This window comes from Cryptotermes secundus, unplaced genomic scaffold, assembly GCF_002891405.2.
Source record: "Cryptotermes secundus unplaced genomic scaffold, Csec_1.0 scaffold2, whole genome shotgun sequence".
NCBI lineage: Eukaryota > Metazoa > Arthropoda > Insecta > Blattodea > Kalotermitidae > Cryptotermes > Cryptotermes secundus.
The window spans coordinates 160453-184121 of record NW_019728496.1 but is presented as its reverse complement, the minus strand read 5'-3'; the positions used below and the strand labels follow the sequence as shown (position 1 = coordinate 184121).

At 43.6% G+C, this 23669-nt stretch overlaps 1 protein-coding gene across 5 annotated transcripts in view; it reads right to left on the bottom strand.

The window, feature by feature from the left end:
- LOC111865116 (growth factor receptor-bound protein 10) overlaps positions 1–23388 on the bottom strand; it is a 129533-nt gene extending 106145 nt beyond the window's left edge. For 2 of the 5 annotated variants that reach the window (XM_023852851.1, XM_023852852.1), the window contains exon 1: positions 23266–23388. In XM_023852851.1, coding sequence (XP_023708619.1) covers positions 23266–23305 — 40 coding nt within the window. In that variant the 5' untranslated portion in view covers positions 23306–23388. Of the gene's footprint in view, positions 1–15543; positions 15624–23265 lie in introns of those variants that run through there. The other 3 variants (XM_023852854.2, XM_033751689.1, XM_023852853.1) reach the window with 3 other exon arrangements.
- Between the last annotated feature and the right edge of the window lie 281 nt (positions 23389–23669).

Here is a 23669-nt window from a genome sequence, read left to right as displayed (position 1 = left end):
AGTGGGGTGGGACTAAGTCCCTTGTACTGCGGCTACTTCTGGCCTATTGTACCAGCCCCAGATGATAGGTGAGGGTGATTGTGGAGCAATTGGTGGAACGAAGATTGGCAGGGGAAACCAAAGTACTCGGAGAAAACCTGTCCCAGCGCCACTTTGCCCACCACAAATCCCACCTGACCAGACCCGGGATCGAACCCGGACCGCCGCGGTAGGAAGCCAGCGACTAACAGCTTGAGCTATGGCGCGGCTCTAGGGACAATAAGAACACCATCAAAATTAGAACGGCACAGCTTTAAACGGTGATTGTGCAAATAAAAGCAGTAGTCAAAGGGACTTAAATGTTGTATTTAGATTGTGGTTTTCTGGCTTAAAGAACCGGTAGGTGGTTACTAATGATATGCAGCTGTCATTTCAGGGCCTCACAATGAACCGCTTACAAGATTGAACGGTATCATGACCCAGAAGACCACATCTAAACCTTCACCGCCCTAGAGAACTCAAATCTCGCTAAAATATTGTGATTTTCAGTTCAATGCCAAGACTTACATAACTTGTCTGGGGAAGTCTTACAGTCGTGTGCAAGCACAGAAATTGAAAATTTGTATAAGGTGACGTTTCCACGGTGGCAATGATTCAGGGTTGACAGTATGTTCCTCCTAAACATTTGTATGCGCCTACCAGACTACATGGTGTCACAATCACAAAGACCAAAAGATCGTAAATAATCACCCAAGGTATTAAGCAAATATTTATAGGTAAAAGTAAAAAAAAGTAAAGCTTTCCCTGTAACAGGCCGTGGATGCCCATAGGGTTGTGAGATGATGAGGTTCCCACATTTTCTGGACAATCGGCTGATAGATGGCGGTGAGGTTGTCAGCCTTACGCGCCTGCCGCCCTTTACCCCCAAGAATATTCCTGGTACTCATTTCTGTTAGAGGCTGAGTCGACCCCAGGGCCATAGTGCGGCTGGAAGGATTAGGTAAATTAAAAAAAAATCCAATTGCCTCATCGGGATTCGATCCCGCGACCTTCCGGCTTGTAGAATAGTGCCCCAATATTTACAGGTATAAATCAAAATTGTCAGAACCGCTATCGAGAAAAGCGACGTTTTGCTTTTCGGACATATTAAGGGTCCATATTATTGGAGTTCGAGTGTTTATATTCAGCGGGAACCAGCCTGGGATAAATAGATTCTTGATTAAGAAATATAAGTGAAATCCATCCTCTCGTTCAGTCGCTAGCGAGGGACACATACTGACAGACGGCTTTCCACAAAACCTTTTTTGGTTTTTCGACCAGGAAGCTGAAAGCGTGTAAATCCGTCAAAATCTCGACATACATGTTTTCTTTTCTCACTATCACATGCCCTCTAAGGAGTGAAGGGGTAAAAGTGACACCCGCCTGTGAAAAAACCTATCATGCACAGTCTACAACATCCATTGTACTACAGGCAGTTGTGACATGAAGGACGGCCACAAAGTAAATTTGTCTGTACCGTGGAGTGATTCATTAAACCTTCAATACACACAGTAATGTCAGTGTAAAGACTCCTCAACTACGAGGGTATGAATGAATGTACAAGGGGTGGGCCTTCTCGGCCCTTGCAAAGTCAATAAATAAGTTACAAATGGATATAGAACTTAAACAAATAAGAGTACTGATTTGAAAAATGCTTTCATTTCTCAACACAATCTCCCTGTACAATGAGGTACTTGTCCCATCGTTTCAGAAGCCCCTGAAAACCAGCAGCATAAAATTCTTTGGGTTGCTGTAGGAACCTGGCGGTGACTTCCCTTTCTACAGCTCCATCGTCGGGAAAATGTTCAGCCGAAAGATGATGTGACAATTCGGGCTAGCATATCGTGTCCTTCATCGTGGTAGCTATTGAGATGCTGTAATGACAGACCCATTCTTTGCATTTTGTGTTGTGGGGTCAGCATGCGTGGCACCCGTCGTGCACAGACTTTGTGAAAACCTAACCTGTCATGCATTATTAGATAGGCTATGCCGTGTGAACAACCAATAGCAGTGGCTATAGTGTGTATAGTTACCCTTCTGTAGGGAAGTCACCGCCTGGTTCTGACAGCAGCCCAAAGAATTTTATGCTGCTGGTTTTCAGGGGCTTCTGAAACGATGGGAAAGTGCCTATGCTGAGAAATAAAAGCATTTTCCAAATCACTACTCTTATTTGTTTAAGTTCTATATTCATTTGTAACTTACTTATTGACTCACCCAAGTATCTAACTACTCCACCTCCATGTAGACGAAAACACGCCCTGAGAAGAGTTTCATCCCCTGTCCATAGAAGCCAATGCCTTGTTCCTTGAGCCACTGTTTCACTGACGTGTCCTTATCAGTTTTGGCTCCCTTTCGGTCAATACAATACTGCCGTGAAAGGGGTCAAGTCTGATTTCTTTCAAGTTTTTCATAATTCGTATATTTTTCCTATTCTGGGATTTATGTATAAGGGAGTGTCATTAAATAAATTTACACAAGGTAAAGCAGCTCAAGTTAAGCATCATGCCTTCGGTGGAATAGAGGTATAGCTCCAGCCGTTCTTAACCTCTGCTTTAGATGGATATAATTGACCAACATCACTCTCCCGCCGTATTACCTCTGTGAAAAGAATCCGCGATACCCAATGGATAGGAAGAAACTGCCAGAAATCGAACCTTAATTTCCAGGTCTCCTAGTCAGTAGCCTACTCACTTTTCCGACAGGTCCATTAATATCTGTTGACAGGTTTAGTAACAGGTTCGCATAGCTTACCATATTTAGAGAAAATGATTCATAGATGAAAGGCCAGACCACCGATAGTCGGACGACATGCCCTTAATTCGCTCTACGTCTAAAGAACGCCTAACTTTTTTTATGTGTTATTCGGGATACGACATTAGAAAAGTGTGTAAGTGAGACGAGGCTCGAACTTGGCAGAACCTGCTTATCCTTCAGAAACTGACAAACACTGAGATATTTCTGGGCCCCCATAACCTCGATGGACACTACTCCCTACTTAGCGCCCACACCCTCAGATGTTATTTCTGCACGGACCTCCTTCGTGGGTGTCTTACGTCTGTCACTGTGTACGTAGTAGTACACTGAATGCACTTGAGTCTGGTCACAAGGACGAGAAACAGTTGTCGTGACACAATTTGTCTGGAAAAATAATGTCACCTTGGAACACTCAAACACTTCCTAAAGTGACTGCCTGGCTACTTAATGACAGAACATCGGTCACGATAGTTGTTCGATGTATCTGATTATTTAACAACAAAATAATACAGAAACTGAAGTCACGGAAAGCTGAAAGTGATTAATTACATCAGATTTTCATTCGAACCTCGACAGAAGTTAACATTTTTACTGACTTTCCACAGTTCTTCCAAGGAAATACCTGCCAACAGTTTGTTAAACAAGTTAGGAAAACTACAATTCTGGCGCGTTCACGCTGTTATGTCTCTAGATTTCAAAATTGGGAATTCCAGCTCTTGATGTGTTCTTACAAATAATACAAAATAGGAGGAACGACCGAGCCCTGGCAAAATCAGCCCAACGTTTCTCGGTGCATAAAAATCACTTTCAGCTATTTCGAATATCGCAAGACTTACGGAAAGCGTCATGGGCTGTGTTTCTTTTCTTCTCCCCCCCCCAAAAAAATTTTTTTTTGTTCGACACATTTTCCCTTTCATATATGCATTTTGCGGGTTATATGCAAGTTACTCTCGGCATGCCTGAAGAAACGCATGTAGTCTTCACAGTGTGTGTTATTGCTGTTCCATTTTAACCCAAACGGGAATGTAGCCACAAATTTTAGTAAATGGTAAATTATGCGGATTACAGTGGCCGCGCAGTCTAAGGCATGAACTGTCTTCACTCGCTTGAACGCTTGGATCGTGAGTTCGAATCCCACTCGAGGCATTGACATCCGTGTACGTTTATTCTGGGTTTGTGTTGTTCTGTTTGTAGGTAGCGGCCATGTGACGGGCTGATCCCCCGTCCAAGGAGTCCTACCGACTGTGTATAGGATTAAGGAACAAAAAAGCGGCAAAGGTCGAAAAAAGGGCTGTAGAGCCATAGACAAATAAAGGTACATTATCCTTGTAATTAATTATATAATTAAGAAATATTCCATGAAGGCATATAAGGGAGTGAAGGTATGGCTCCACTATTCTTAACCTTGGTGCTAGATGGAGATGAGTGGTCTGATTCACGGCCCTGCCGCTCTACTCTTGGGGCCCATAGGATGGGATGTATGGATTGGATAGATCTGGCTCAGGGTAGGGACCAGTGGAGGGCTCTTGTGAACACGGTGATGAACCTTCGGGTTCCATAAAATTCTGGGAAATTCTTGAGTAGCTGCAGAATTGGCGGCTCCTCAAGAAGGGCTCAGCTTCATGAGTAAGTAAGTAAGTAAGTAAGTAAGTAGTTCAGTGGTGTAAATGTGTTAATCATGTATTGCCTGATAATGGCTTTAATAGCCGAAATATGTAGCCGAGCCAATCTTGACCTTGATACTGTTGTGATGGATTTTAATAAAGAAATTGTATTTTTCTATATCGTTCACATCGGACTGAGGAATCTATCACACCGTGGTGTGGGGAGTTTTGTTTGTTTGTTTGTTTGTTTGTTTATCCCTTGCCCATACATGCAGTCGTCACGCTGTTACAATCATCATTTCACTTTTGTTTACACCCAGTCATTAGTTTTGGCCTTCATGTGCTTCTGGCACTGGAACATCGTCTAGGGGGCCAAAACTGATGACGACGTGGCCACGGCGGCGAAAGAGTGTTTCAAAGAACAGGGCACTGACTTCTACGGACAGGGAACAGAAACAGATCGGAAATGTACACATACAGTAACAATGCAGGCACCTTTCCTCCCTCCTGTTTATCTAAAAAAAAGTGTAAAAAAGTTAAAAGTTATCCCTGTGCTTACCTAATTAAGCACTACGTCATGAAGGCGTATGGAGGACTGGTCGTACAGATCCAGACAGTAATGAGTATAAAATACGTATATTTCATTTTTCCCTGTAACGTTTGTTGGAAATATTCTTTGCTGCTGTAAATATTTTGCGAGTTATGATCCAAATGCGCGCAGAATCGCGTGTAGGTCTTCGTGTTCTCTGTCCGCTATTGTTGCTTGATGTTAACCAAAACTGGAAAGTTTCAACAAATTTTAGCGGAACTCCCAATATCAAATTTCAAGAACATCCGTCAGGCGGTTCCCGAGTTTGAACACATGGACATACGAAACAGACAGGCAGAGACAGGCGACAAAGGGAACCCGGTGAAACTAAGGCGCATTTTAGCCAACTTCTCGTTGCGAATAGGCTAGACACCCTCACCCGAAGATGTGTCTCAAGTCTCCACGGGGACTGACTGACTTACTCATGGAGCTGAGCCCTTCTTGAGGAGAAGCCAAATCTGCAGCTACTCAAGAATTTCCCAGCATTTTATGGAACACGAAGGTTCTTTTCCGTGTTCACAAGAACTCTCCACTGGTCCCTATCCTAAGCCAGATAAATTCAATCCATACCACCCCATCCTATCTCAGTCCACCCACCTACGTCTTGATCTTCCCAGTGGTCTCTTTCCTTCTTGCTTGCCCACCAATATCCTATATGCATTTCTCGTCTCCCCCCCTTCGTGCTAAATTCCCTGCCCACCGTATCCTCTCTGACTTGATCATTCTAATTGTACTTGGAGAAGCGTACAAGTTATGAAGCTCCTCATTATGCAGTTTTCTCCAACCTCCTGTCACTTCATCTCTCTTCGGTCCAAATATTCTCCTCAACACCCTGTTCTCAAACACCCCCAGTCTGTGTTCCTCCCTTAATGTCAGAGACCAAGTTTCACTCCCATACAGAACCACAGGCAAAATTATAGTTTTGTATATTCTAATTCTCCACGGGGACAAGTGCAGAAAGTAGTCCACAAGAGACGTAGCCTCCTCTCAACATCAAAGATTCAGTGAATCACATCAAGACAAAGGCCCCCTCGTGGCCCAGTTACATAACAGTACGGTTCATACTCTCGTCCTTTCCAATCACCAGGGTGACTCTGTATCCACACACACTGTAACCTAAAACACCAACTGTTGGAATGCAGTTTACATCGTTCGGTCGAAATTACAGGAAAATATCGCCAACTGACCAAGCACGATCATTTTTATTTATATGTGGCTTATTTAACGACACTGCAGTCATGGACAGTCATGGGTCGCGCGAGGGGGAGGCACGCGGTAGAGTAGTTGGTTGAGGTATTATGTTACAAGCCGGCAGGTCGCGGGATCGAATCCCGAATGAGGTGGATTTTTTCAATTTACCTAATCCTTCCAGTCGCACTATGGCCCTGGGGTCGACTCAGCCTCTAACAGAAATGAGTACCAGGAATATTCTTGGGGATAAAGGGCGGCCGGTGCGTAAGGCTGACAACCTTGCCGCCATATGTGAGCCGACTGTCTAGAAAATGTGGGAGCCTCGACGTCTCACAACCCTATGGGCCTTCACAGACTGTTACAGGAATACCTTTACTTACTTACCTGGGTCCTGCGGGACTCGGAAGCAAGAATGATTCTGCGTCCGAGAGCGAGCAGTAATTTACCCGACCGACGCTTTAGTAGCTTAGATTATCCAGCGTCGAACTCGTTTAGTCACTGGTACTTTTGCATATGCATGACTGGCAAATTCCATATTACGACTCCAAGTCACCCGAAACAACTGTTTTGCACCTGAGCTTTATTGCCAAGCAGCAAGCATTGGTTACATCGGTACGGCCAGAAGTAGGAGCCGTGGCCGCCCTCGTGGAGAGGGCCGAAACTGGGGGCTCTAAAATTACTGGTGAACTAATTTTAATTCAATAAATCCACATTAAATTGGTAACAAACATAGAATTACTGTCCGGTATTTTCAAGAGTCCCGGGCGATCGAAAAAGTCCAAAAACCTTGTAATTCTGTGTTATACACCATCGTCAGAACCCTTTAGAATCTACTGGAAATAAACAATTCCTTCTAGTGTTCTTAAAAGTATTCATGAGTTCTCCACACTCACTCTGCCTGCCCTACGTTGTAGAATCTAATGTGAAATCACTACTGAAAGCAATAAAACATACAAATGCGCCAATACAGACGTCTGTTTCTACGCAGAACAGACTTGCTTCGTCATTAATCGCAGACTTCTAGGCCGGAACTGCGGATTTTCTGACGCAGAGACTTGTTGCGCGAGAACGCAGTTTGGCAGATGGCATCAAGCGAGTTGGAAGCGCTCATTCTTCAAATGCCGCCCACAGAAACCAGTGATACATGTCCGCGATGCTTACACAGATTCTGTACCGTACATACAAACCAATAACGCAATCTAAGAAAACAAAATTACAACCAGAGAGGAGACTGTTGGCTTGGTAACGCATTATGACGTACACATGAGAGCTGCAAGAAGTTATCCAGGGGAGATACCCAGTTTCAAGACGGGATGACCAGAAAATTCGCTTGTAACCTTAAATTAAATCGTTTAATATTATCTAGGAGGGGCGGATAGAAGTGACCAGAAGACGAGAAAGAAGACGTAAGAAGATGCTGGATGACCTTGGGGACAGAAGAGGATATTTTCATTTGAAGGAGAAAGCTCTAGATCGCATTAAGTGGAGGAACTGTTTCGGAAGAGACTGTGGACCTGTCGTCTTGACAGATTACTGATGAATGAATGAATATTATCTAATTTTGTAAATTTGCAATATTTCGTATATTTCTTTCCTTTCTCCAATTTCAGTCTTTTCAAATATCCAGGGGGGGGGGGAAGATGACTAGTTTGCCACCCTGCTCCCCCATAACAGGACCCATGGACATACCCTTGTTCAACCCATTCACATTAATTAATCTTCAACACAGGAATTCATTCACTGAGGCCTGTCATTTGTTTGTAATGAAACTGGGGAGACTGTAGGGCTATACAGTGAATTAATGTGTCCCTCTTCAGAACCACGTACGCAGTGTGTTGAGACATGTCATATCATAGAGCGTATTACGTATATCATAACCCAATGTACGTGATCGCAATACAAATTAGCCGTCAGAATATCGTGCTACACGAGCATGCGCTCTGACTTTGTTCCTCAGACTACCCAGCAGTTCCTCAAAGTATTCTGCGCGTATTTTGTCTGCAACCTCAGTTTAATTCTTTTTCCCTGTCTTATATATTACTTTCCGGATACAGTTTCAGGAGGCACAATATATAAAGAATTCATATAAACTAAAACCAGTGACGCTGAAACATACGTTTTTATGTTAAATTCTTGTTTTCAAATTTTATTTCCCCTCTAAGGGGAGCCATTTCAAGGAAATAGTGGCTGCGGCCTATAAAACCGGAATTAACGGCCGTGGGGATTCCCCGGGGGCACGCGGTAGCACTATGCTACAAGCCGGAAGGTTGCGGGATCGAATCCCGATGAGGTCACTGGATTTTTTCAATTGATATAATCCTTCCAGCCGCACTATGGCCCTGGGGTCGATTCAGCCTCTAACAGAAACGAGTACCAGGAATGTTCTTGGAATCTTCTTGGGCGTAAAGGGCGGCCGGCGCAAGGCTGACAACCTTACCGCCATCTATGAGCCGACTGTCTAGAAAATATGGGACCTCAACATCTCACAACCCTATGGGCCTCCACGGCCTGTTGCAGGGATACCTTTACTTACTTTACTTCGGCTTCCCCTGCCAATCTTCATTCCACCAATTGCTCCACAATCACCCTCGCCTATCATCTGGGGCTCGTACAATAGGCCAGAAGTGGCCGCAGTACAAGGGACTTAGTCCCACACCAGTAGCAATAAAAAATTAAGTACATATAATTTTTATTACATTTCGCTCGTTATTCTAGAGGCTACAGAAATTTTACGCCAACCTGTTTCCGCTAAATCTCGATTCATTTTAGGCAGGTTTTACTGCTAATCTCCCTTCATTAGTCTTCTCAGAGTTCTCTCTGAATTAAACCCTCCTGCACCTACAAACACTGCTAAGTATCTTCAGTGCTGCTAATTAATTCAACTCGAATTTTATGAAAACAACACTTCATGTAACAACCGTAAATGAGGCATGCGACTTATATGCTGAAATTCAAGGAATCAACTTTCATTCCAAAAGCCAGAATGTCCCTACAGAACGCGATGAACGGTGAATATTTCACAGACTGCTGCTTTGCACGCAACAGTGAAAACGCAGGATATGCGATGCCGCGGTCGTTCTCGTCTTCCCCACAGAGTACATTTGTGTGTCACAATGAACAACGATTATAACCCCAAAACAGAATCAACTTGTTCGTTTTCGTAACAGAGACGCACTGTGTTTTGTGAAGCATGAACTGAATTTTGAAATATTATAGGTGAACTGACAACCAACCCCAGTCAAAATAAAGATAGACCAAAAACAACTGGAGAATGTGAAATGTTTTATATATTTGGGTAGCTTGTTAACAGATGATGGAAGGTGTACTAGTGAAATTAAATCCAGGATTGCCATGGCAAAAGCTGCATTTAGCAAGAAGAAGAATCTTTTTACCAGCAAATTGGACTTAAATTTGAGGAAGAAACTAGTGAAATGCTACATTTGGAGCATAGCTCTGTATGGGGCTGAAACATGGACACTTAGGGCAGTAGATCAGAAACATCTGGAAAGTTTCGAAATGTGGTGTTGGAGAAGGATGAAGAAGATCAGTTGGACCGATTATGTGAGAAATGAAGAAGTGTTAATTAGAGTCAGTGAGCAGAGGAATATCCTACACGAAATAAGAAAACGGAAGGCTAATTGGATTGGTCATGTTATACGCAGAAACTGCCTTCTAAAAGAAGTTATCGAAGGAAAGATAGAGGGGCGGATAGAAGTGACAAGAAGACGAGGAAGAAGACGTAAGAAGATGCTGGATGACCTTGGGGACAGAAGAGGATACTGTCATTTGAAGGAGAAAGCTCTAGATCGCATTAAGTTGAGGAATTGTTTTGGAAGAGACTGTGGACCTGTCTTCTGACAGATTACTGATGATGATGATGATGATGATGATGATGATGATAGGTGAACTCTGAGGGCATGGATAGCGACTAGCTCACGGGCTGCAGGACCGAGTCTACATGTATGTTAAGATTCGTCCAGACTGGTTCCGAGGCCCACTCGGCCTCCTATCCAATAGGTACCGGGGGCTCTTTCCCCAGGTGTAAAGCGGCCGAGGCGTGAAGCTAACCATTCACCTCCATCTATTGCTGAGGTCAAGAACACGTGGATATATACATCCGCTCCCCCATACGCCTTCATGGTGTAGTGCTTTATTAGTTAAGGACAGAGACAACTTTACGTTTTTACCTAATAAGTGAATTTCGGGCTTCAAAGGATTGGGGGGTCAGATACTTTCTGCTGTATCGGTTAAGATGCAGACTACAAAACAAGGGTCTAATTATGCTCTTAGAGACAGACGCGTCAGTTTCGGTCTCAAAAAGTCACTTAGTGCTTTATTGCAGGCGGGAAGCAAGTTCTCATTGCATGGTGCACTCAATTGAAATGGAACCATCCTTCACTGGATTTGACAGCAGGGTACGTAATAGGCTTGGTACTGATAAGCGATATCTATATTGCGTGGGCGATTCGGTCTATTGTTCCTCTTTATCTCACTGTATTTCGGTAAGTGGAGTAGTCAAACCGGTTCTGTCCAAAGATTAGGAGAAAACGGTGATAATGCAAAGATAGAAAATAAATCCTTTGCAAATGTAGCAGAGTTCAAGCACTTTATAAAAACAGAAATAAATCAAGACATTAAAAAAGAAGTTACGAGCAGATTAAATTCAGGAAATACTACCATTCAGCTCAAAATATTATCACGTGTTAGTGACTGGACAACATGATTTGGAATGATAATTGGATTTACTGGACGTTTATGACTCGTAACTACGTAATGACTATAACAGCATGAATAATTTTCACGCTCTATAAATCGCTATAACTACAACACCAAGTTTTCTGTTTGATATTCTGCCGTCATTAGACGTTGCTAGGTAGTGGCTGCTAACAATGGCGAATCCCACGGCCAACCACGAACTGCCACACAGCTCACTTGCAACTCACGAACTAACTGCGGCCTCCGATCTTCTACTGACTAACTCATCACGTTTGTCCTCGCTATATAGCATCAGCGCTGACCACGCAGAAAACACCGCTTCTAACAGTTCTCCTATTATTTCGTTTTGATTCGTGTTTACAGCGCCGTTGCTTAGTACTGGCCGTACCTTCTTGTTCCACTATTCCGGCTTTCATTCGTCATGTGTCAAAATATTGTCTTGGCGTCCCGACCCAAGGGAAGGCCGCAGATTGAGGGTGTTTGAGGACAAAGTGTTGAGGGGAACAGTTATACTTGGAGCCCAGAAATATGAAGGAACTGAAGGATGTAGGAAATTATACAAGTATAATGTGACGCCGGAGAGGTTCATGGAGGTAGACCTAGGCCCACTGGGGCTGTAATGCCAAGTGGAAAAAATAATGTGAAGCTTGATTATACGGTAAAAAGGGTAAAGTTGTCCCTGTGCTTAATTACCTAAGAGCTATGCCATGAAGACTTATGGGGGTATGAATTTATAGCTCTATCATTATATTCTTAGAATATTAGAAGGAGAATTTTGGGGTGAATTAGGACATAGTATTAGAATGGATCAGACAAGGGTGATTAATAGAACTGTTGACAGCAAGCCAGAAGAAGACGAAGAAAAATGTTACGGCCCAGATTGAAACGGCTGGGAGATACAGAGGATGATCTACGAGAGCCTAAATAAAGAGATGAGGCTAAAGCCAAATAATACAGAAGAACTGACATCTACTGTCAAGATGGCCAACAAGCAGGTAACTACTATTAGGGTAATCGAATTGAGAAAGCTCAAACGAACAGGTTATTTAGCGCGCATGACGAACACGAGAACTGCATACCAAATATTGATAAGGAATCCTCAAAGGAAGAGACCGTATGAGAAGCGTAGACGTAAATGGGATTATAATATTAAAACAAATCTTAAAGAAACAGAGAATCAAAGTGTTTCCAGAGTTCAGCACTTGTAAATATGATAATGAGAATGAAGAAAGTCGTCTTCTGGGATCTGGCGCCGTGTATTCGTGGTTTTAACCGACGTTTAGGAGGAACATATCGCCTCCATCTTCAGGGTAGTAGAACTGGGTTACGAATACAAATAGCGGTAGCTGCAATGATTGGGAAGTGAAAAGCGCTGAAGATGGAGGCGATATGTTCCTCCGAAACGTCGGTTAAAACCAAGAATACACGGCGCCAGATCCCAGAAGACGACTTTCTTCATAGTAATCGCCGTGAAAACCTCAAAACTTACATGATAATGAGAAGTTCGATGTCTTGATCAGTTGAACGACCATCAGCTTCCCAAAAATGATTAAATCATGATCTCAGGATGTTATGCCACTTAACCTTTATGAACTTTGACGAGAAGTAAAGTGGTACAGCTATGCGATGGGAGAATGCTACGAACTTATTGCACAGATAAGAGTGACCTTGCAGTGCGCGTGCGTGACAATGTCCCACTGAAATTTTGGGATCGCGAGTTCAAATACCGTTCAGGGTTTATGAAAAGGCCCCTCTTTATAAGGACTAATGGTCGCCAAAGGAGTCTTACCAAGCGTCCCACATCTTTCAGACAAGGAACGGGTTGCTGTGCGGGTCAGGGCAGCGGAGAAGGCAGAGAGATATAAAAAGGGAAATAGGAGGCAAAGATATTTACAGAAAGCAGATCAAAGAGGGGAATTAGAAGGAGAATAAGAGAAAACGGATAAGGACGAGGGAAGAAAATGGGGCAAACGACAAAAAGTGGAGGAAGATGAAGTAGGAGAAGAACGACAAGATAAATTAGAACGGATGAAATAATTTGGCAGGAGAGTAAGAAGAGAGTAACAGAACAAAAATAACCTCTTCTTATGACGCCTCAATTCCTGTTAGACGAAGAAACAACATACCATGATAACGGGCTGCTCCTCATGAACCGAGGCTGAAATACTTAAGAATTCGTCGTTTCAGAATTAAGTCTGAATCGGTACAGGTCACATGGGCCAAACTTCATATTGTAGTCTACTAGGCTGTGACACCGTGTAGTCTTGTGGGTGGATACCAAAGTTTCGGAGTAACATACTGTCTCCATCTTCAGGTCCGAAGTCACTTTTAAAAGTCACCGCCATTAAAACCTCAAAACTTCTTTATTTATACTTACAAGTATATAATTAGTTATGTGCCTACAGACTGGAAATCCCAAGACTTCCGTTGGCGTGCATGCCAACTAATTATACCTGTGTCAGTCACATGGACATTTCAACGGTACCCAGCGCTTACATTCTGGGTGGGAATTCCACGCCGGTGTTTCTTCCAACATGGCCAGAGGCCGTTCACAGTGGCCGGGCTGTCTAAAGAATGAACCGTCTTCGGCCTCTGGAACACTGGGATTGTGGATTCGAATCCCACTTGAGGCACGGATATTTGTCTACGTTTATATTGTTCTGTGTGTAGGTAGCGGCCTTGCGACGGGCTGATCCCCCGTCCAAGGAGCCCTACCGACTGTATATAGACTAAGAAACTGAAAAGCGGTCAAGGTCCCCAAGGGCTGTAGAGTCATAGATAGTTGGAAAGACGGATGAAGATCACAGGCAGTATGTTGCTGGTAGTTCAGGTTAGAAAGCAAAATGTATCAATCTGTCTACCTACATAAAGCCGGGTAGCTCTGTTAGCGTAGTGACTAGGATGTTAGGCTGCGGGCTGGACCGGCGACGCTCCAGATTTCTCAATTCGCCGCCGCGTCCAGAGCAGCCCTGAGTCCTACCCAGCCTTCTATCCGATGAGTACTAACGGTTCTTTAGGTCGCGCCACAGCTCAAGCGGTTAGTCGCTGGCTTCCCACCGCGGCGGTCCGAGTTCGATCCCGGGTCTGGTCAAGTGGGATTTGTGGTGGACAAAGTGGCGCTGGGGCCTGTTTTCTCCGAGTACTTCGGTTTCCCCTGCCAATCTTCATTCCACCAAATTCTCCATCATCATAATCGCCCGGGGCAGGTACAATACGCCAATCAGTGGCCGCCGTGCTGAGTGGACCCAATTGGACTCCATCCCCCCAATAAGCGAATTTAAAAAAAAAAAAAGGTTCTTTAACTGGAGGCGTGACGCTAACCTTTCATATCCACTTCGTGATGAAGTGTACGAAAGACTGGAGCTATACCTCCACAAGAAGGCTAAGGCTCGTAGCGGGCCGCAGTGCCGTTCTATACTTGTCGAGGCCGCGCCATAGCTCAAGCGGTTAGTCGCCGACTTCCCACTGCGGCGACCCGGGTTCGAGCCAAGGTCAGGTCATGAGGGATTTGTGATGGACGAAATGGCACTGGGGCAGGTTTTCTCCAAGTACTACAGTTTCCCATACCAATCGCTCCAGAATCACCATCATCTATCATCTGGGGCTTGTACAATAGTCCAATAGCGGCCGCAGTACCAAACGGACTCAGCCTCATCACACTAAGAATAACAAAATAATAATAATAATAATGCCTACTTGTCGACTTAACCACCTGGATACAAACTTTCTGCATGTACTTAGGAACGCTCTCATCTTGATCTAAGTTCAAGCTTTGGTTACAAAGGGAATATCAGGCACGTGTCTGAACTCGAGATAAGGAGAAGAGATCTGACGGCCGCCAGTTTGCCAGTGATTACGTATCCGCCACAAGGGTGTTCCCGCCGCAGAAACGAATTTTTCCATATCGCAGGTCAGGCTGGGCAGAGGTGAAGAAGGTCGAAAAATTAATAAATGAAGTCAAGTTTTTACTCGTTTGTGGAAAGTGACGTGACACTATTACGTCAACTGAATGTTCCAGAAATAGCTATCTCAATTAGAAAGTTGAGGAGTTGAATGTACGAACGGTTAACCATTTAAAACACGAATTTCGAGTAGGTAATAGGGAGCTTCATAACTTGTACACTTCGCCAAGTATAATTATTATGAGCAAGTCAAAGAGGATGAGATTGGCAGGGATCGTAGCACGAATGGGCGAAAAGATAATGTATATAGGATATTGGTGGCAAAGCCAGAAGGAAAGAGACCACTAGGAAAACCAAGACGTAGGTGGGTGTACAATATTAAAATGGATCATAGTGAGATACGATGGGATAATGTGGACTGGATCGATCTGGCTCAGGATAGCGATCAGTGGAGGGCTCTTGTGAAGACGGTGATGAACCTTCGGGTTCCATAAATTTTAAGAAATTGTTGAGTAGCTGCACAGTTGGCGGTTTCTCAAGAAAGGCTCAGAACGATGAAGTTAGTAGATACGGATCTATCTAGAAATTCAGTTCCTACCTCACAGGAAACGCACAGCGTCTCCATTACGAAGGTCTCTCCATTAACGCCGTTTAGGGAAACGGTCTCTGTTTCTCTTTTCCCGAAATCATACGAAATACATAAATACATTCTGACGGAAAGAGCAGATATATCTAGTGCTACACTTGCAAGCACAAGTACAGTACGTACCGACCGTGCGTGTGGGTTCGTTGCCTCACGCATCGCACCCATCTCTTGCGACACACGTGACCCCACAGACAGGTGTTTCATTACGGTAATTCCGTGTGACTCAACACACACACAGACACACACGGATGTGACGCCCAACTGTAAGGTGTAAACAACAGGAAAACAACACGTAATATAGATACGCGTGACAATAAACAGAACTATAATTTATGAAGCAAGCTAGCTGAACCGGTAATGCTTCTGATATATTCGGTGAGGGGGGGGAGGGTCGGCTCAAATATCGCTCGAGGTATCGACTCTCCTGACTAAGGAATTTCGTGGTTTTCCTCAGCGCCTCAAATTAGGCCACGCCCACTTCTTTTTCAATTCCATATTCAGCATCATCCTATGATATGACGCTATGGGTCTAGCCTGAGTTAACTGACAACATCGTTACATAAATTAGAAATTGTACATATATATACATAAATATTGGAGCCGGGATAGCGACGGGCTATGAACTGGATGGTCCAGGTTTGATTCCCGGGGTTCAGACCGACTATGGGGCTCGCCCAGCCTCCTATACAATGGGTACCGGTGGCCCTTTCCTCGGGGGGAAAGCGGTAGGGCCGTGAAGCTGACCACTGACCTCCATCTAGTGCCGAGGTCAAGGAAGGCGGAGCCATACCTCCACTCCCCCATATCTTCGTGGCATAGTGCTTAGGTAATTAAGCACAAGGATAACTTTACCTTTATGTATATTATAATAGACCGCCTGGCTACAGACCCAGAGGTCCCGGGTTCGATTCCCGGCGTTACCAGATTTTCTGAGAAGTTGTGGGTCTGGAACGAGGGCCAATCAGCATCGTGAGGATAACTTAGGAGCTATTTCAAGGAAATAGCGACTGTGGTCTAGAAGACCGATATGCGTTGGATGCGTGCTCGACTGTTTTCCCGGTTAGGGAACACGCAGAATCTGAAAAGAACGGAAAAATGGCGCCGTACGTTCGCACAGTTACAAATCTAATGAACCACCCACGAACGCGTGTACGTCCTCCTCATATGGGATATCTGTGAATATGCCTGTAGCTCGAGAATAGCTTCTTTAGTGCACCGTTGAAATTTCAAAGTAGAATTGTTGATAGCAAAAGAAAACTTCAACAAAAATACATGGACTCACTAACTTGAAACTCTCTGGCAAGATAGAAACATTTACAAAAAATATTAAATTTGACAGAATAATAATATGCAAAAGCAAAGATGACATCTAGGGCAAATGTTTTCGGGAAACAGACTGAAGCATACCTTCCACTGCTGCTATCTTCTGCTCTTATTCGCGGCTACTTGTTAACATTAACATAACGGTGGAAGTGTACGTCTTAGCTGCATGTAAATAACATTACCTAATGCCCAGATAGAAAACTATATATACATTTCTATAACAGTGATTTTGACCCCTGCCTAGGGAATTATTTTCTTAAAAATATTGTGACATGTGGGCCGTTTCTAGGAAACGGATGGGCAAACAGGTCGCCACGGAGACATTGATTCCTGGGAGCCAACCGATTACGGAACACGGTTTCCATGGATACGGATACTTAAAATTGTAAACATCTAGGAAACCAAGCCGTTGGATGGAAAATAACACACAGTTTCCGGGGCAAAACATTCGTGAAGAGCAGTATTGGAACACTTGGAGGCAGTGATCTCTGTTCGGTTCTCTGGTAGTTACAAAAGGGAGTTGATTCGAGCATTCGAGTCAACCCGTGTGGAGGCGAAGTCGACTACCTCCACCGTGACCCTGCGAGTCGCAGGAGGCGACGTAAAGGGAAGCCCCAAATCTAAGACAGTAATATATGGTCGCGAGTCCCTTGCAAGGGCCAGCAGCATATACAAAAGACAGACCGGTCCTCTCGTCAGAGAGGGCGCCCCACAAAAACAAGACCATACCTGTCAAAGAGTAATAAATATCTGGTCATGTGCCACAGATGGGGCTCGAAACTAAGACTTACTGACCGACTGACCGTCAGTCCCAATGTGACTTTGACATTCGAGTCAGTCAGAGACCGAGAGTAGTGAGAGATTCGTTAGACAGACGCCGTTCAGAAGGAGTTCAATGTGTGAGCCGTTACAATAGGCTGTAACTGTAAAGTGCCAAGAAATCCAATCATCAAATCCAGAACACGTCATTATTAGTCACGCTAACCCAGGACACGTGACAATATGGTTCTAGCGCCATGCTGGTGAGGCAACTTCTCTGGCAATTGCGTAAGGCTGGAAATCTAAGTACCGAGTTGGCAGGCGGTTCTCTTTCTGTTCTTCGGCTTTTTTATATGATTGGGCAAATGTGGACAAAGGAACGGAAGGGGTTGGCAGAAAACTGGTGTCTTTAAAACAAGGCTAAATGATATAGGGCCGTGCTTGTAGGGGAACCTTACAGGTCTGACCCCCTTTCTAGTCCCCGTCTGAAACGGCGAACTACATTGAAAACAGCTGGAAAGGAACGCTTTGGCAGGTTCATAGTGGTTACCTGCTTCGACATTTAAAAACTATACATTCTGCACACAAACTGTATCCATATTTCATTTGATTCTCACAGCAAACAGGACTCAGTAGTCGTCAAACAGTCCGCTTACTTCATCTTTGAAAATAAATACCTTTCCTGAGAACTCTGTTCCGAAAGGGGGAACGCGGTAGTGTAGTTGGTTGATGCACTATGCTACAAGCCGGAAGGTCGCAGGTTCAAGTCACGATGAGGCGGATTTTTTTCAATTGACCTAATCCTTCCAGCCGCACTATGGCCCTGGGGTCGACTCAGCCTTAAACAGAAATGAGCACCAGGAATATTCCTGGGGGTTAAGAACGGCCGGCGCGTAAGGCTGACAACCTTACTGCCATCTGTGAGCCGATTGTCTAGAAAATGTTGGGAGCCTCAACATCTCACACCCCTATGGGTCTCCACGGCTTGTTACAGAGATAGCTTTATCTTTACTTTTACTCTGTTCTTAAAAAACTGTAAGATATGTTCCCCCCTCAGAATAAGACCATGTTTCATAAGCATAAAAGAACTGTCAAAATTAAACCTAATGTATTGTATATCCTAATATTTAGTGTTTTGAAAAGTAAACACGACGATAAGGGCAGTAAACACATACGTTTCAAAATATGACGGTTTTATATAATGTTTCCAAACTTGAAACGCTTTGTTAACATCGTGTCCCTCCAGATATTAGATGCCTCCTTTGGCCCTACTCTATAAATATGGAATACTCATTCTCTGGCCTACAATTTCGTTCCAGGAGAAGTAAATATTTCAGAGGCACCTGCGTAGTTCTGACCCAGTTCTATGATACCTTCAGCTTTAAGCTCACCTTCGGACATTTCCCTAGCTTCCTATACTAGACCGACTGACTTTACACGTAAACAAGGGGTTGTGTTGGTGGTACAAATGTGTCCCTGCAATATTTAATCCGATGGAGGGATTCTCAACCGGCAGTAAACGAAAGAGCCGTTTAAAGTGTCAAGTCGATACATTTTACGGGCGATAAATATTGAACTGGGACTTCTTCGTGTCATTCAGTTCAGGAACCTGTATCTTCTTGCGCGCTGCCTAAAAACGTATAGAACAATAAACATGCCTTTTGCTTTCACGGGTCTGACAACTGGTCTCTCACATTAAGGGGAAAACAGACTGATTATGTTTGAGAAAAGAAAAATGAAGATAATATTTGGACCTACGAAGGGGGAATAGGGGGTATGCGGTAGCGTATTTGGTTGAGACACTATGCTACAAGCTGGAAGGTCGCGGGATCGAATACCGATGAGGTGGATTTTTTCAATTTACCTAGTCCTTCCAGCCGCACTATGGCCCTGCGGTTGTCTCAGCCTCTTGACAGAAATGAGTACCAGGAATATTCCTGGGGGTAAAGGGCGGCCGACGCGTAAGGCTCACAACCTCACCGCCATCTGTGAGCCGATTGTCTAGAAATGTGGGAGCCTCGACGTCTCACAGCCCTATGGGCTTCCACGGCCTGTTACAGGGATACCTTTAACTTCTTTACCTTTTTACGGAGGGGGACAAAAGGGAGGCTGGAGAAAGTTGCACAATGAACTCCACAGTTTATACTCTTCACCAAGTATTACCAAGGTGATGAAATCAAGGTTGGTGAGCTCTACATGGCATGAGTATGAGAATGCATGTAGAATTTTAGTCTGAAAATCTAAGAGAAGAGACCGGCTGGAAATCTTAGCCGAAGATGGAAGGAACATAATTAAATTTGCCTTAAGTACTGTAAGGGTGTGGACTACATTCATCTGGCTTAGGACGAGGGCCAGTGGTGGGCTCTTATGAATGCCTCTGCCAAATAAATCCTCTAAGACAGCAACACTGCTTAGTGCGTACAATTATTCTGTCAAGTGTTTTAGTACAAATCTGCCTATATTTCTATAATTTGTAAAGTTACAGAGATATAGCATTTCTGACAAAGTTTATTCTTCACAACATGAAATTCAAATTTCAAAGGACGTTATGCCAGTTCTTAACAATTTTCACATTTCATTCGATGCTGAGCAGCATCTAGAGATATACAATGCTGCTAACTTATCGACCAATCATGCAACACTTCCCATACCTTGAGAGAATGTCGCAAACGGATCCTTAAAGAGGTCAACAACGACTCAGTTAAGTCTCACTTGGCACTAAATACCATCTGCAGTTGATAGATCCTTATTAAATGACTACTACATCAGTCATACACAAAACAATTCCACTTAAAACAAGCACACACATATTTAGAATACAGTGATGGAATGAAATATATGGTACTCTTGAGTTATAAATCAACAGCCACCTACACATTCTGACTTCAGTTGCGTGATGTCTGAAGGCTTCACTATGCCAAAGAAGTGGAGCTCGAAAATGGGGCCCAATTGCTGGGGAAAGAGCTGACAGCTGCATAACCCGTCCGTACTTTTGGATGCAGATTACTGCAGCTCACTATCAGGAACTAGCGCTCTTGCAAGCCCCTCTGTTGACGTGCCAATAAAGAATCAGGTGACATCCATCACATATCTGCCCTTGCATTTAAAACTGTCAAGCCACATTAATCAATCATGCAACGCTGATAAGGAGTACCTCGTCCTCTGAAGTGGGTGGCCACGAACGCGGTTCAATTACCGACTAAAACAGAGATATCTCTCTTTTGCCACGCCCCCAGACCTCCTCTTAGGCCTGCTGTGTCCTTACACTGAACAATGCAGATTCGGTCTCCGAGGGTCAAGCGGCTGGAGCATCAGAATATTTACCTCCACGTCGACTTCACGCCTTCATGGCGCGGTGGTTAGACACAGAGGCGTTATACTGATAAGGATCTCTTTGTCCTCCATATATAAATGCTTCTGAACAGCATGAAGTGAGCTATAATTATTTTTTTTCAATATTTCAACTCTGCACCTTACTCTTAGATTCTCTGAAGACAACAAACGAAGGCTGAACTCCATAGCGCAGGGCAGATTTGAAAAACTGATAACATTTCAACTGGCCTGGAAATTCTCTTCCATTTATGGAACCCGGAGGTCCACTGCCGCATACACAAAAGCACGACCCTTGGAACCTACTCTGGCCATCATCAATCCAGTCCACACTCCCATATCTTACTTAGAGAAAAAAAAAAATATTTTAATATCAATCTGGTATCTTGGTTTCTCGAGTGATATCCTTCCTGAAACTTTCCCGATAAAAATTCCGTGATGTTCGAAGGCCTCACTCTACCATTTAAGATGAAAATAAATATGGGAATATGTAATACAGTAGGCAAATTTGAGATTCTTATAAATTCTTACAGTCATATAATACTAGTTTTCTTTTTGTTTATTTCTTAAGTAACTAAGAAGATTAAACTCTAGACTAGTTATTCTGGAGGTGCCATTTTCGAATCTGTCAAATGGGATTAGGCACGTTGGAACAGAAGGCCTATACATGCAGCCTAGTTGTATCTCCGTGTTAGGGCAAGGGCATGCGAAGGAAACTGGCAACCGCAACGCAACTGCAATTTCCAAGAATTGTTATCAGCCTGAGTTGAACACATGTTACTGAATGGAGAAGCGCATATTGAGGAAACTGCATTGCCGTTTCCTCAATATGCGCGGCTCCATTCAGTAACGTGTGTTCAACTCAGGCTGATAACAATTCTTGTAAATTGCAGTTGCGTTGCGGTTGCCAGTTTCCTTGATATGCCCTCGCCCTTAGGAACTTTTAGCAACTCTGATCGGTGGAGTCTTAGGGCATGAATTTGAATCCTTATTAGTTGAGTGAAATTACAGAAGCCTCTGGTAACTTGGGGATACTGAGGGAGTTAGGCACCGTCGTTTTCTCAGACCCACACTGCGCAGTAAATGCGTCACTGAAAACTTTTCACAGATTTTGTAACATACCTTTCTAAGAAAACTATTATAAAGCATTTTTTATGGTTCATAAAAAGGCATTTCAGCAAAGCATATAACCAGTAACACGGAAATTCCCCTTAAAAGAATACTTACAAACAATTTAAGCGTACAATTATGTTGGATCTCAGACTCTTACGGCAGTGACTATGAAAAGTATTATATTTCGGGGTGTAATGCCGTGTAGTCCGGTAGAAGTTCAATGACGTTTCGGAGTAACGTACTGTCTCCATCTTTTGGCGGAGGAGTAAGCCAAGTAAAAAATTGGCCCTCTGCGTGCCTTCTGCTTCTTGTTAGTTGGCTTACTTTTCAACCCTGAAAATGGAGGCAGTACGCTACTCCGAAACATCGGTAAACTTCTATCAGATTACACAGCGTTACATCTGAGAAAACAGTACTTTTTACGTACAATTAGATTTAGCACGTTTTTCGTGATATTTAATATTTGCATGAACATTAAGTACTGGCCACCACAGAAATAGCCTCATGTCTTTGAATACCTTGAAACCCGAAATTCGTATAAATAATATTTGAAAATTCGGCTCCTAGCTAACAGAAAACACAATGCTTTTCCATTGCAAAGACCAGCCGATTAATACTGCTTGGGGAAATAGTCGCTCTTCATTCTCAGAATTACGAAACACGCTCTGCTGGCAAAATCCAGGGTTTTCTAATATTCCAATGCACATGCTTATTCTGTATAATAACCACCTTGCTTCAAAAAGAGTAAATCAGACATCGCATCCCTCACTGCGTGCAGTCTGGCGAGAAGGCGAGTTGGCCAAGTGATGAAATTAACACGCGACTTGACTAATTGTCTCTTAGCAATAAACAAACACACGTGTTCCTTCCACGATCGGGTCCGGTCAGATCTGCCGAAACCGGGAACGTTACAACCGTAATCACTTTCTTAAAATTAACAAAACTGTTTAAAAATGATGGGATGAAAACAAGAGTTAACGACAATTTTCATTATGTAACTTATACGTCATTATCTGAAGGAAGACACGTTCAAAGCCAAATCTCTGCAGAAAATGACAGCACTTCGAAATATTGCATCATAAGAGTATGCCAAGGATAACATATAAAAAAAGGTATAAAATATATTATTTTGCGTCATTTAGATAATAAAACTTTCTTTATAAGTCCCTACTAAATACACGTTTTCCTTTTAGATCCATGCTAAATCTACATGGGCCGTGAAACATACGATATTACCATTTAACAGAGCAACAAATCGAAAATGTCAAGTAGAAATAACGCCGTTACCTACTGTTAGTTTGAGGACGGTACGTGACTTACCACCGAAGTGCTGTAATATATGCAGACCGCAAATGTCCATGCCCTCTCATCACAGTGTCAGCATACCTTACCACTACACTTCCTCACCCCGTCTGTAGCACACCGTGCACTATACTGCGTAGAACTCGGCCACCTCAGCAGCACCAGCTGTGACGTCATGTGACCCGTGACGTCAAGGAATATGCGTGCCACAACTTTCATTGAGACGTAGCGTCAGACCGTCATTTTTCCACGTAATGAATTGTCGTGTTGTCTTTGCGATCAAGGTATAATGACAGTGGCCATAGCATCCCGGTAACAAGGCCACAGTCTGAGAATGTACGTTCGACAAGCACACCTCCTTTCGCTCAGTGATTAATGCAGCAATGTTGTAGATAAACAGCGTTTGTATAGAATCTGAATAC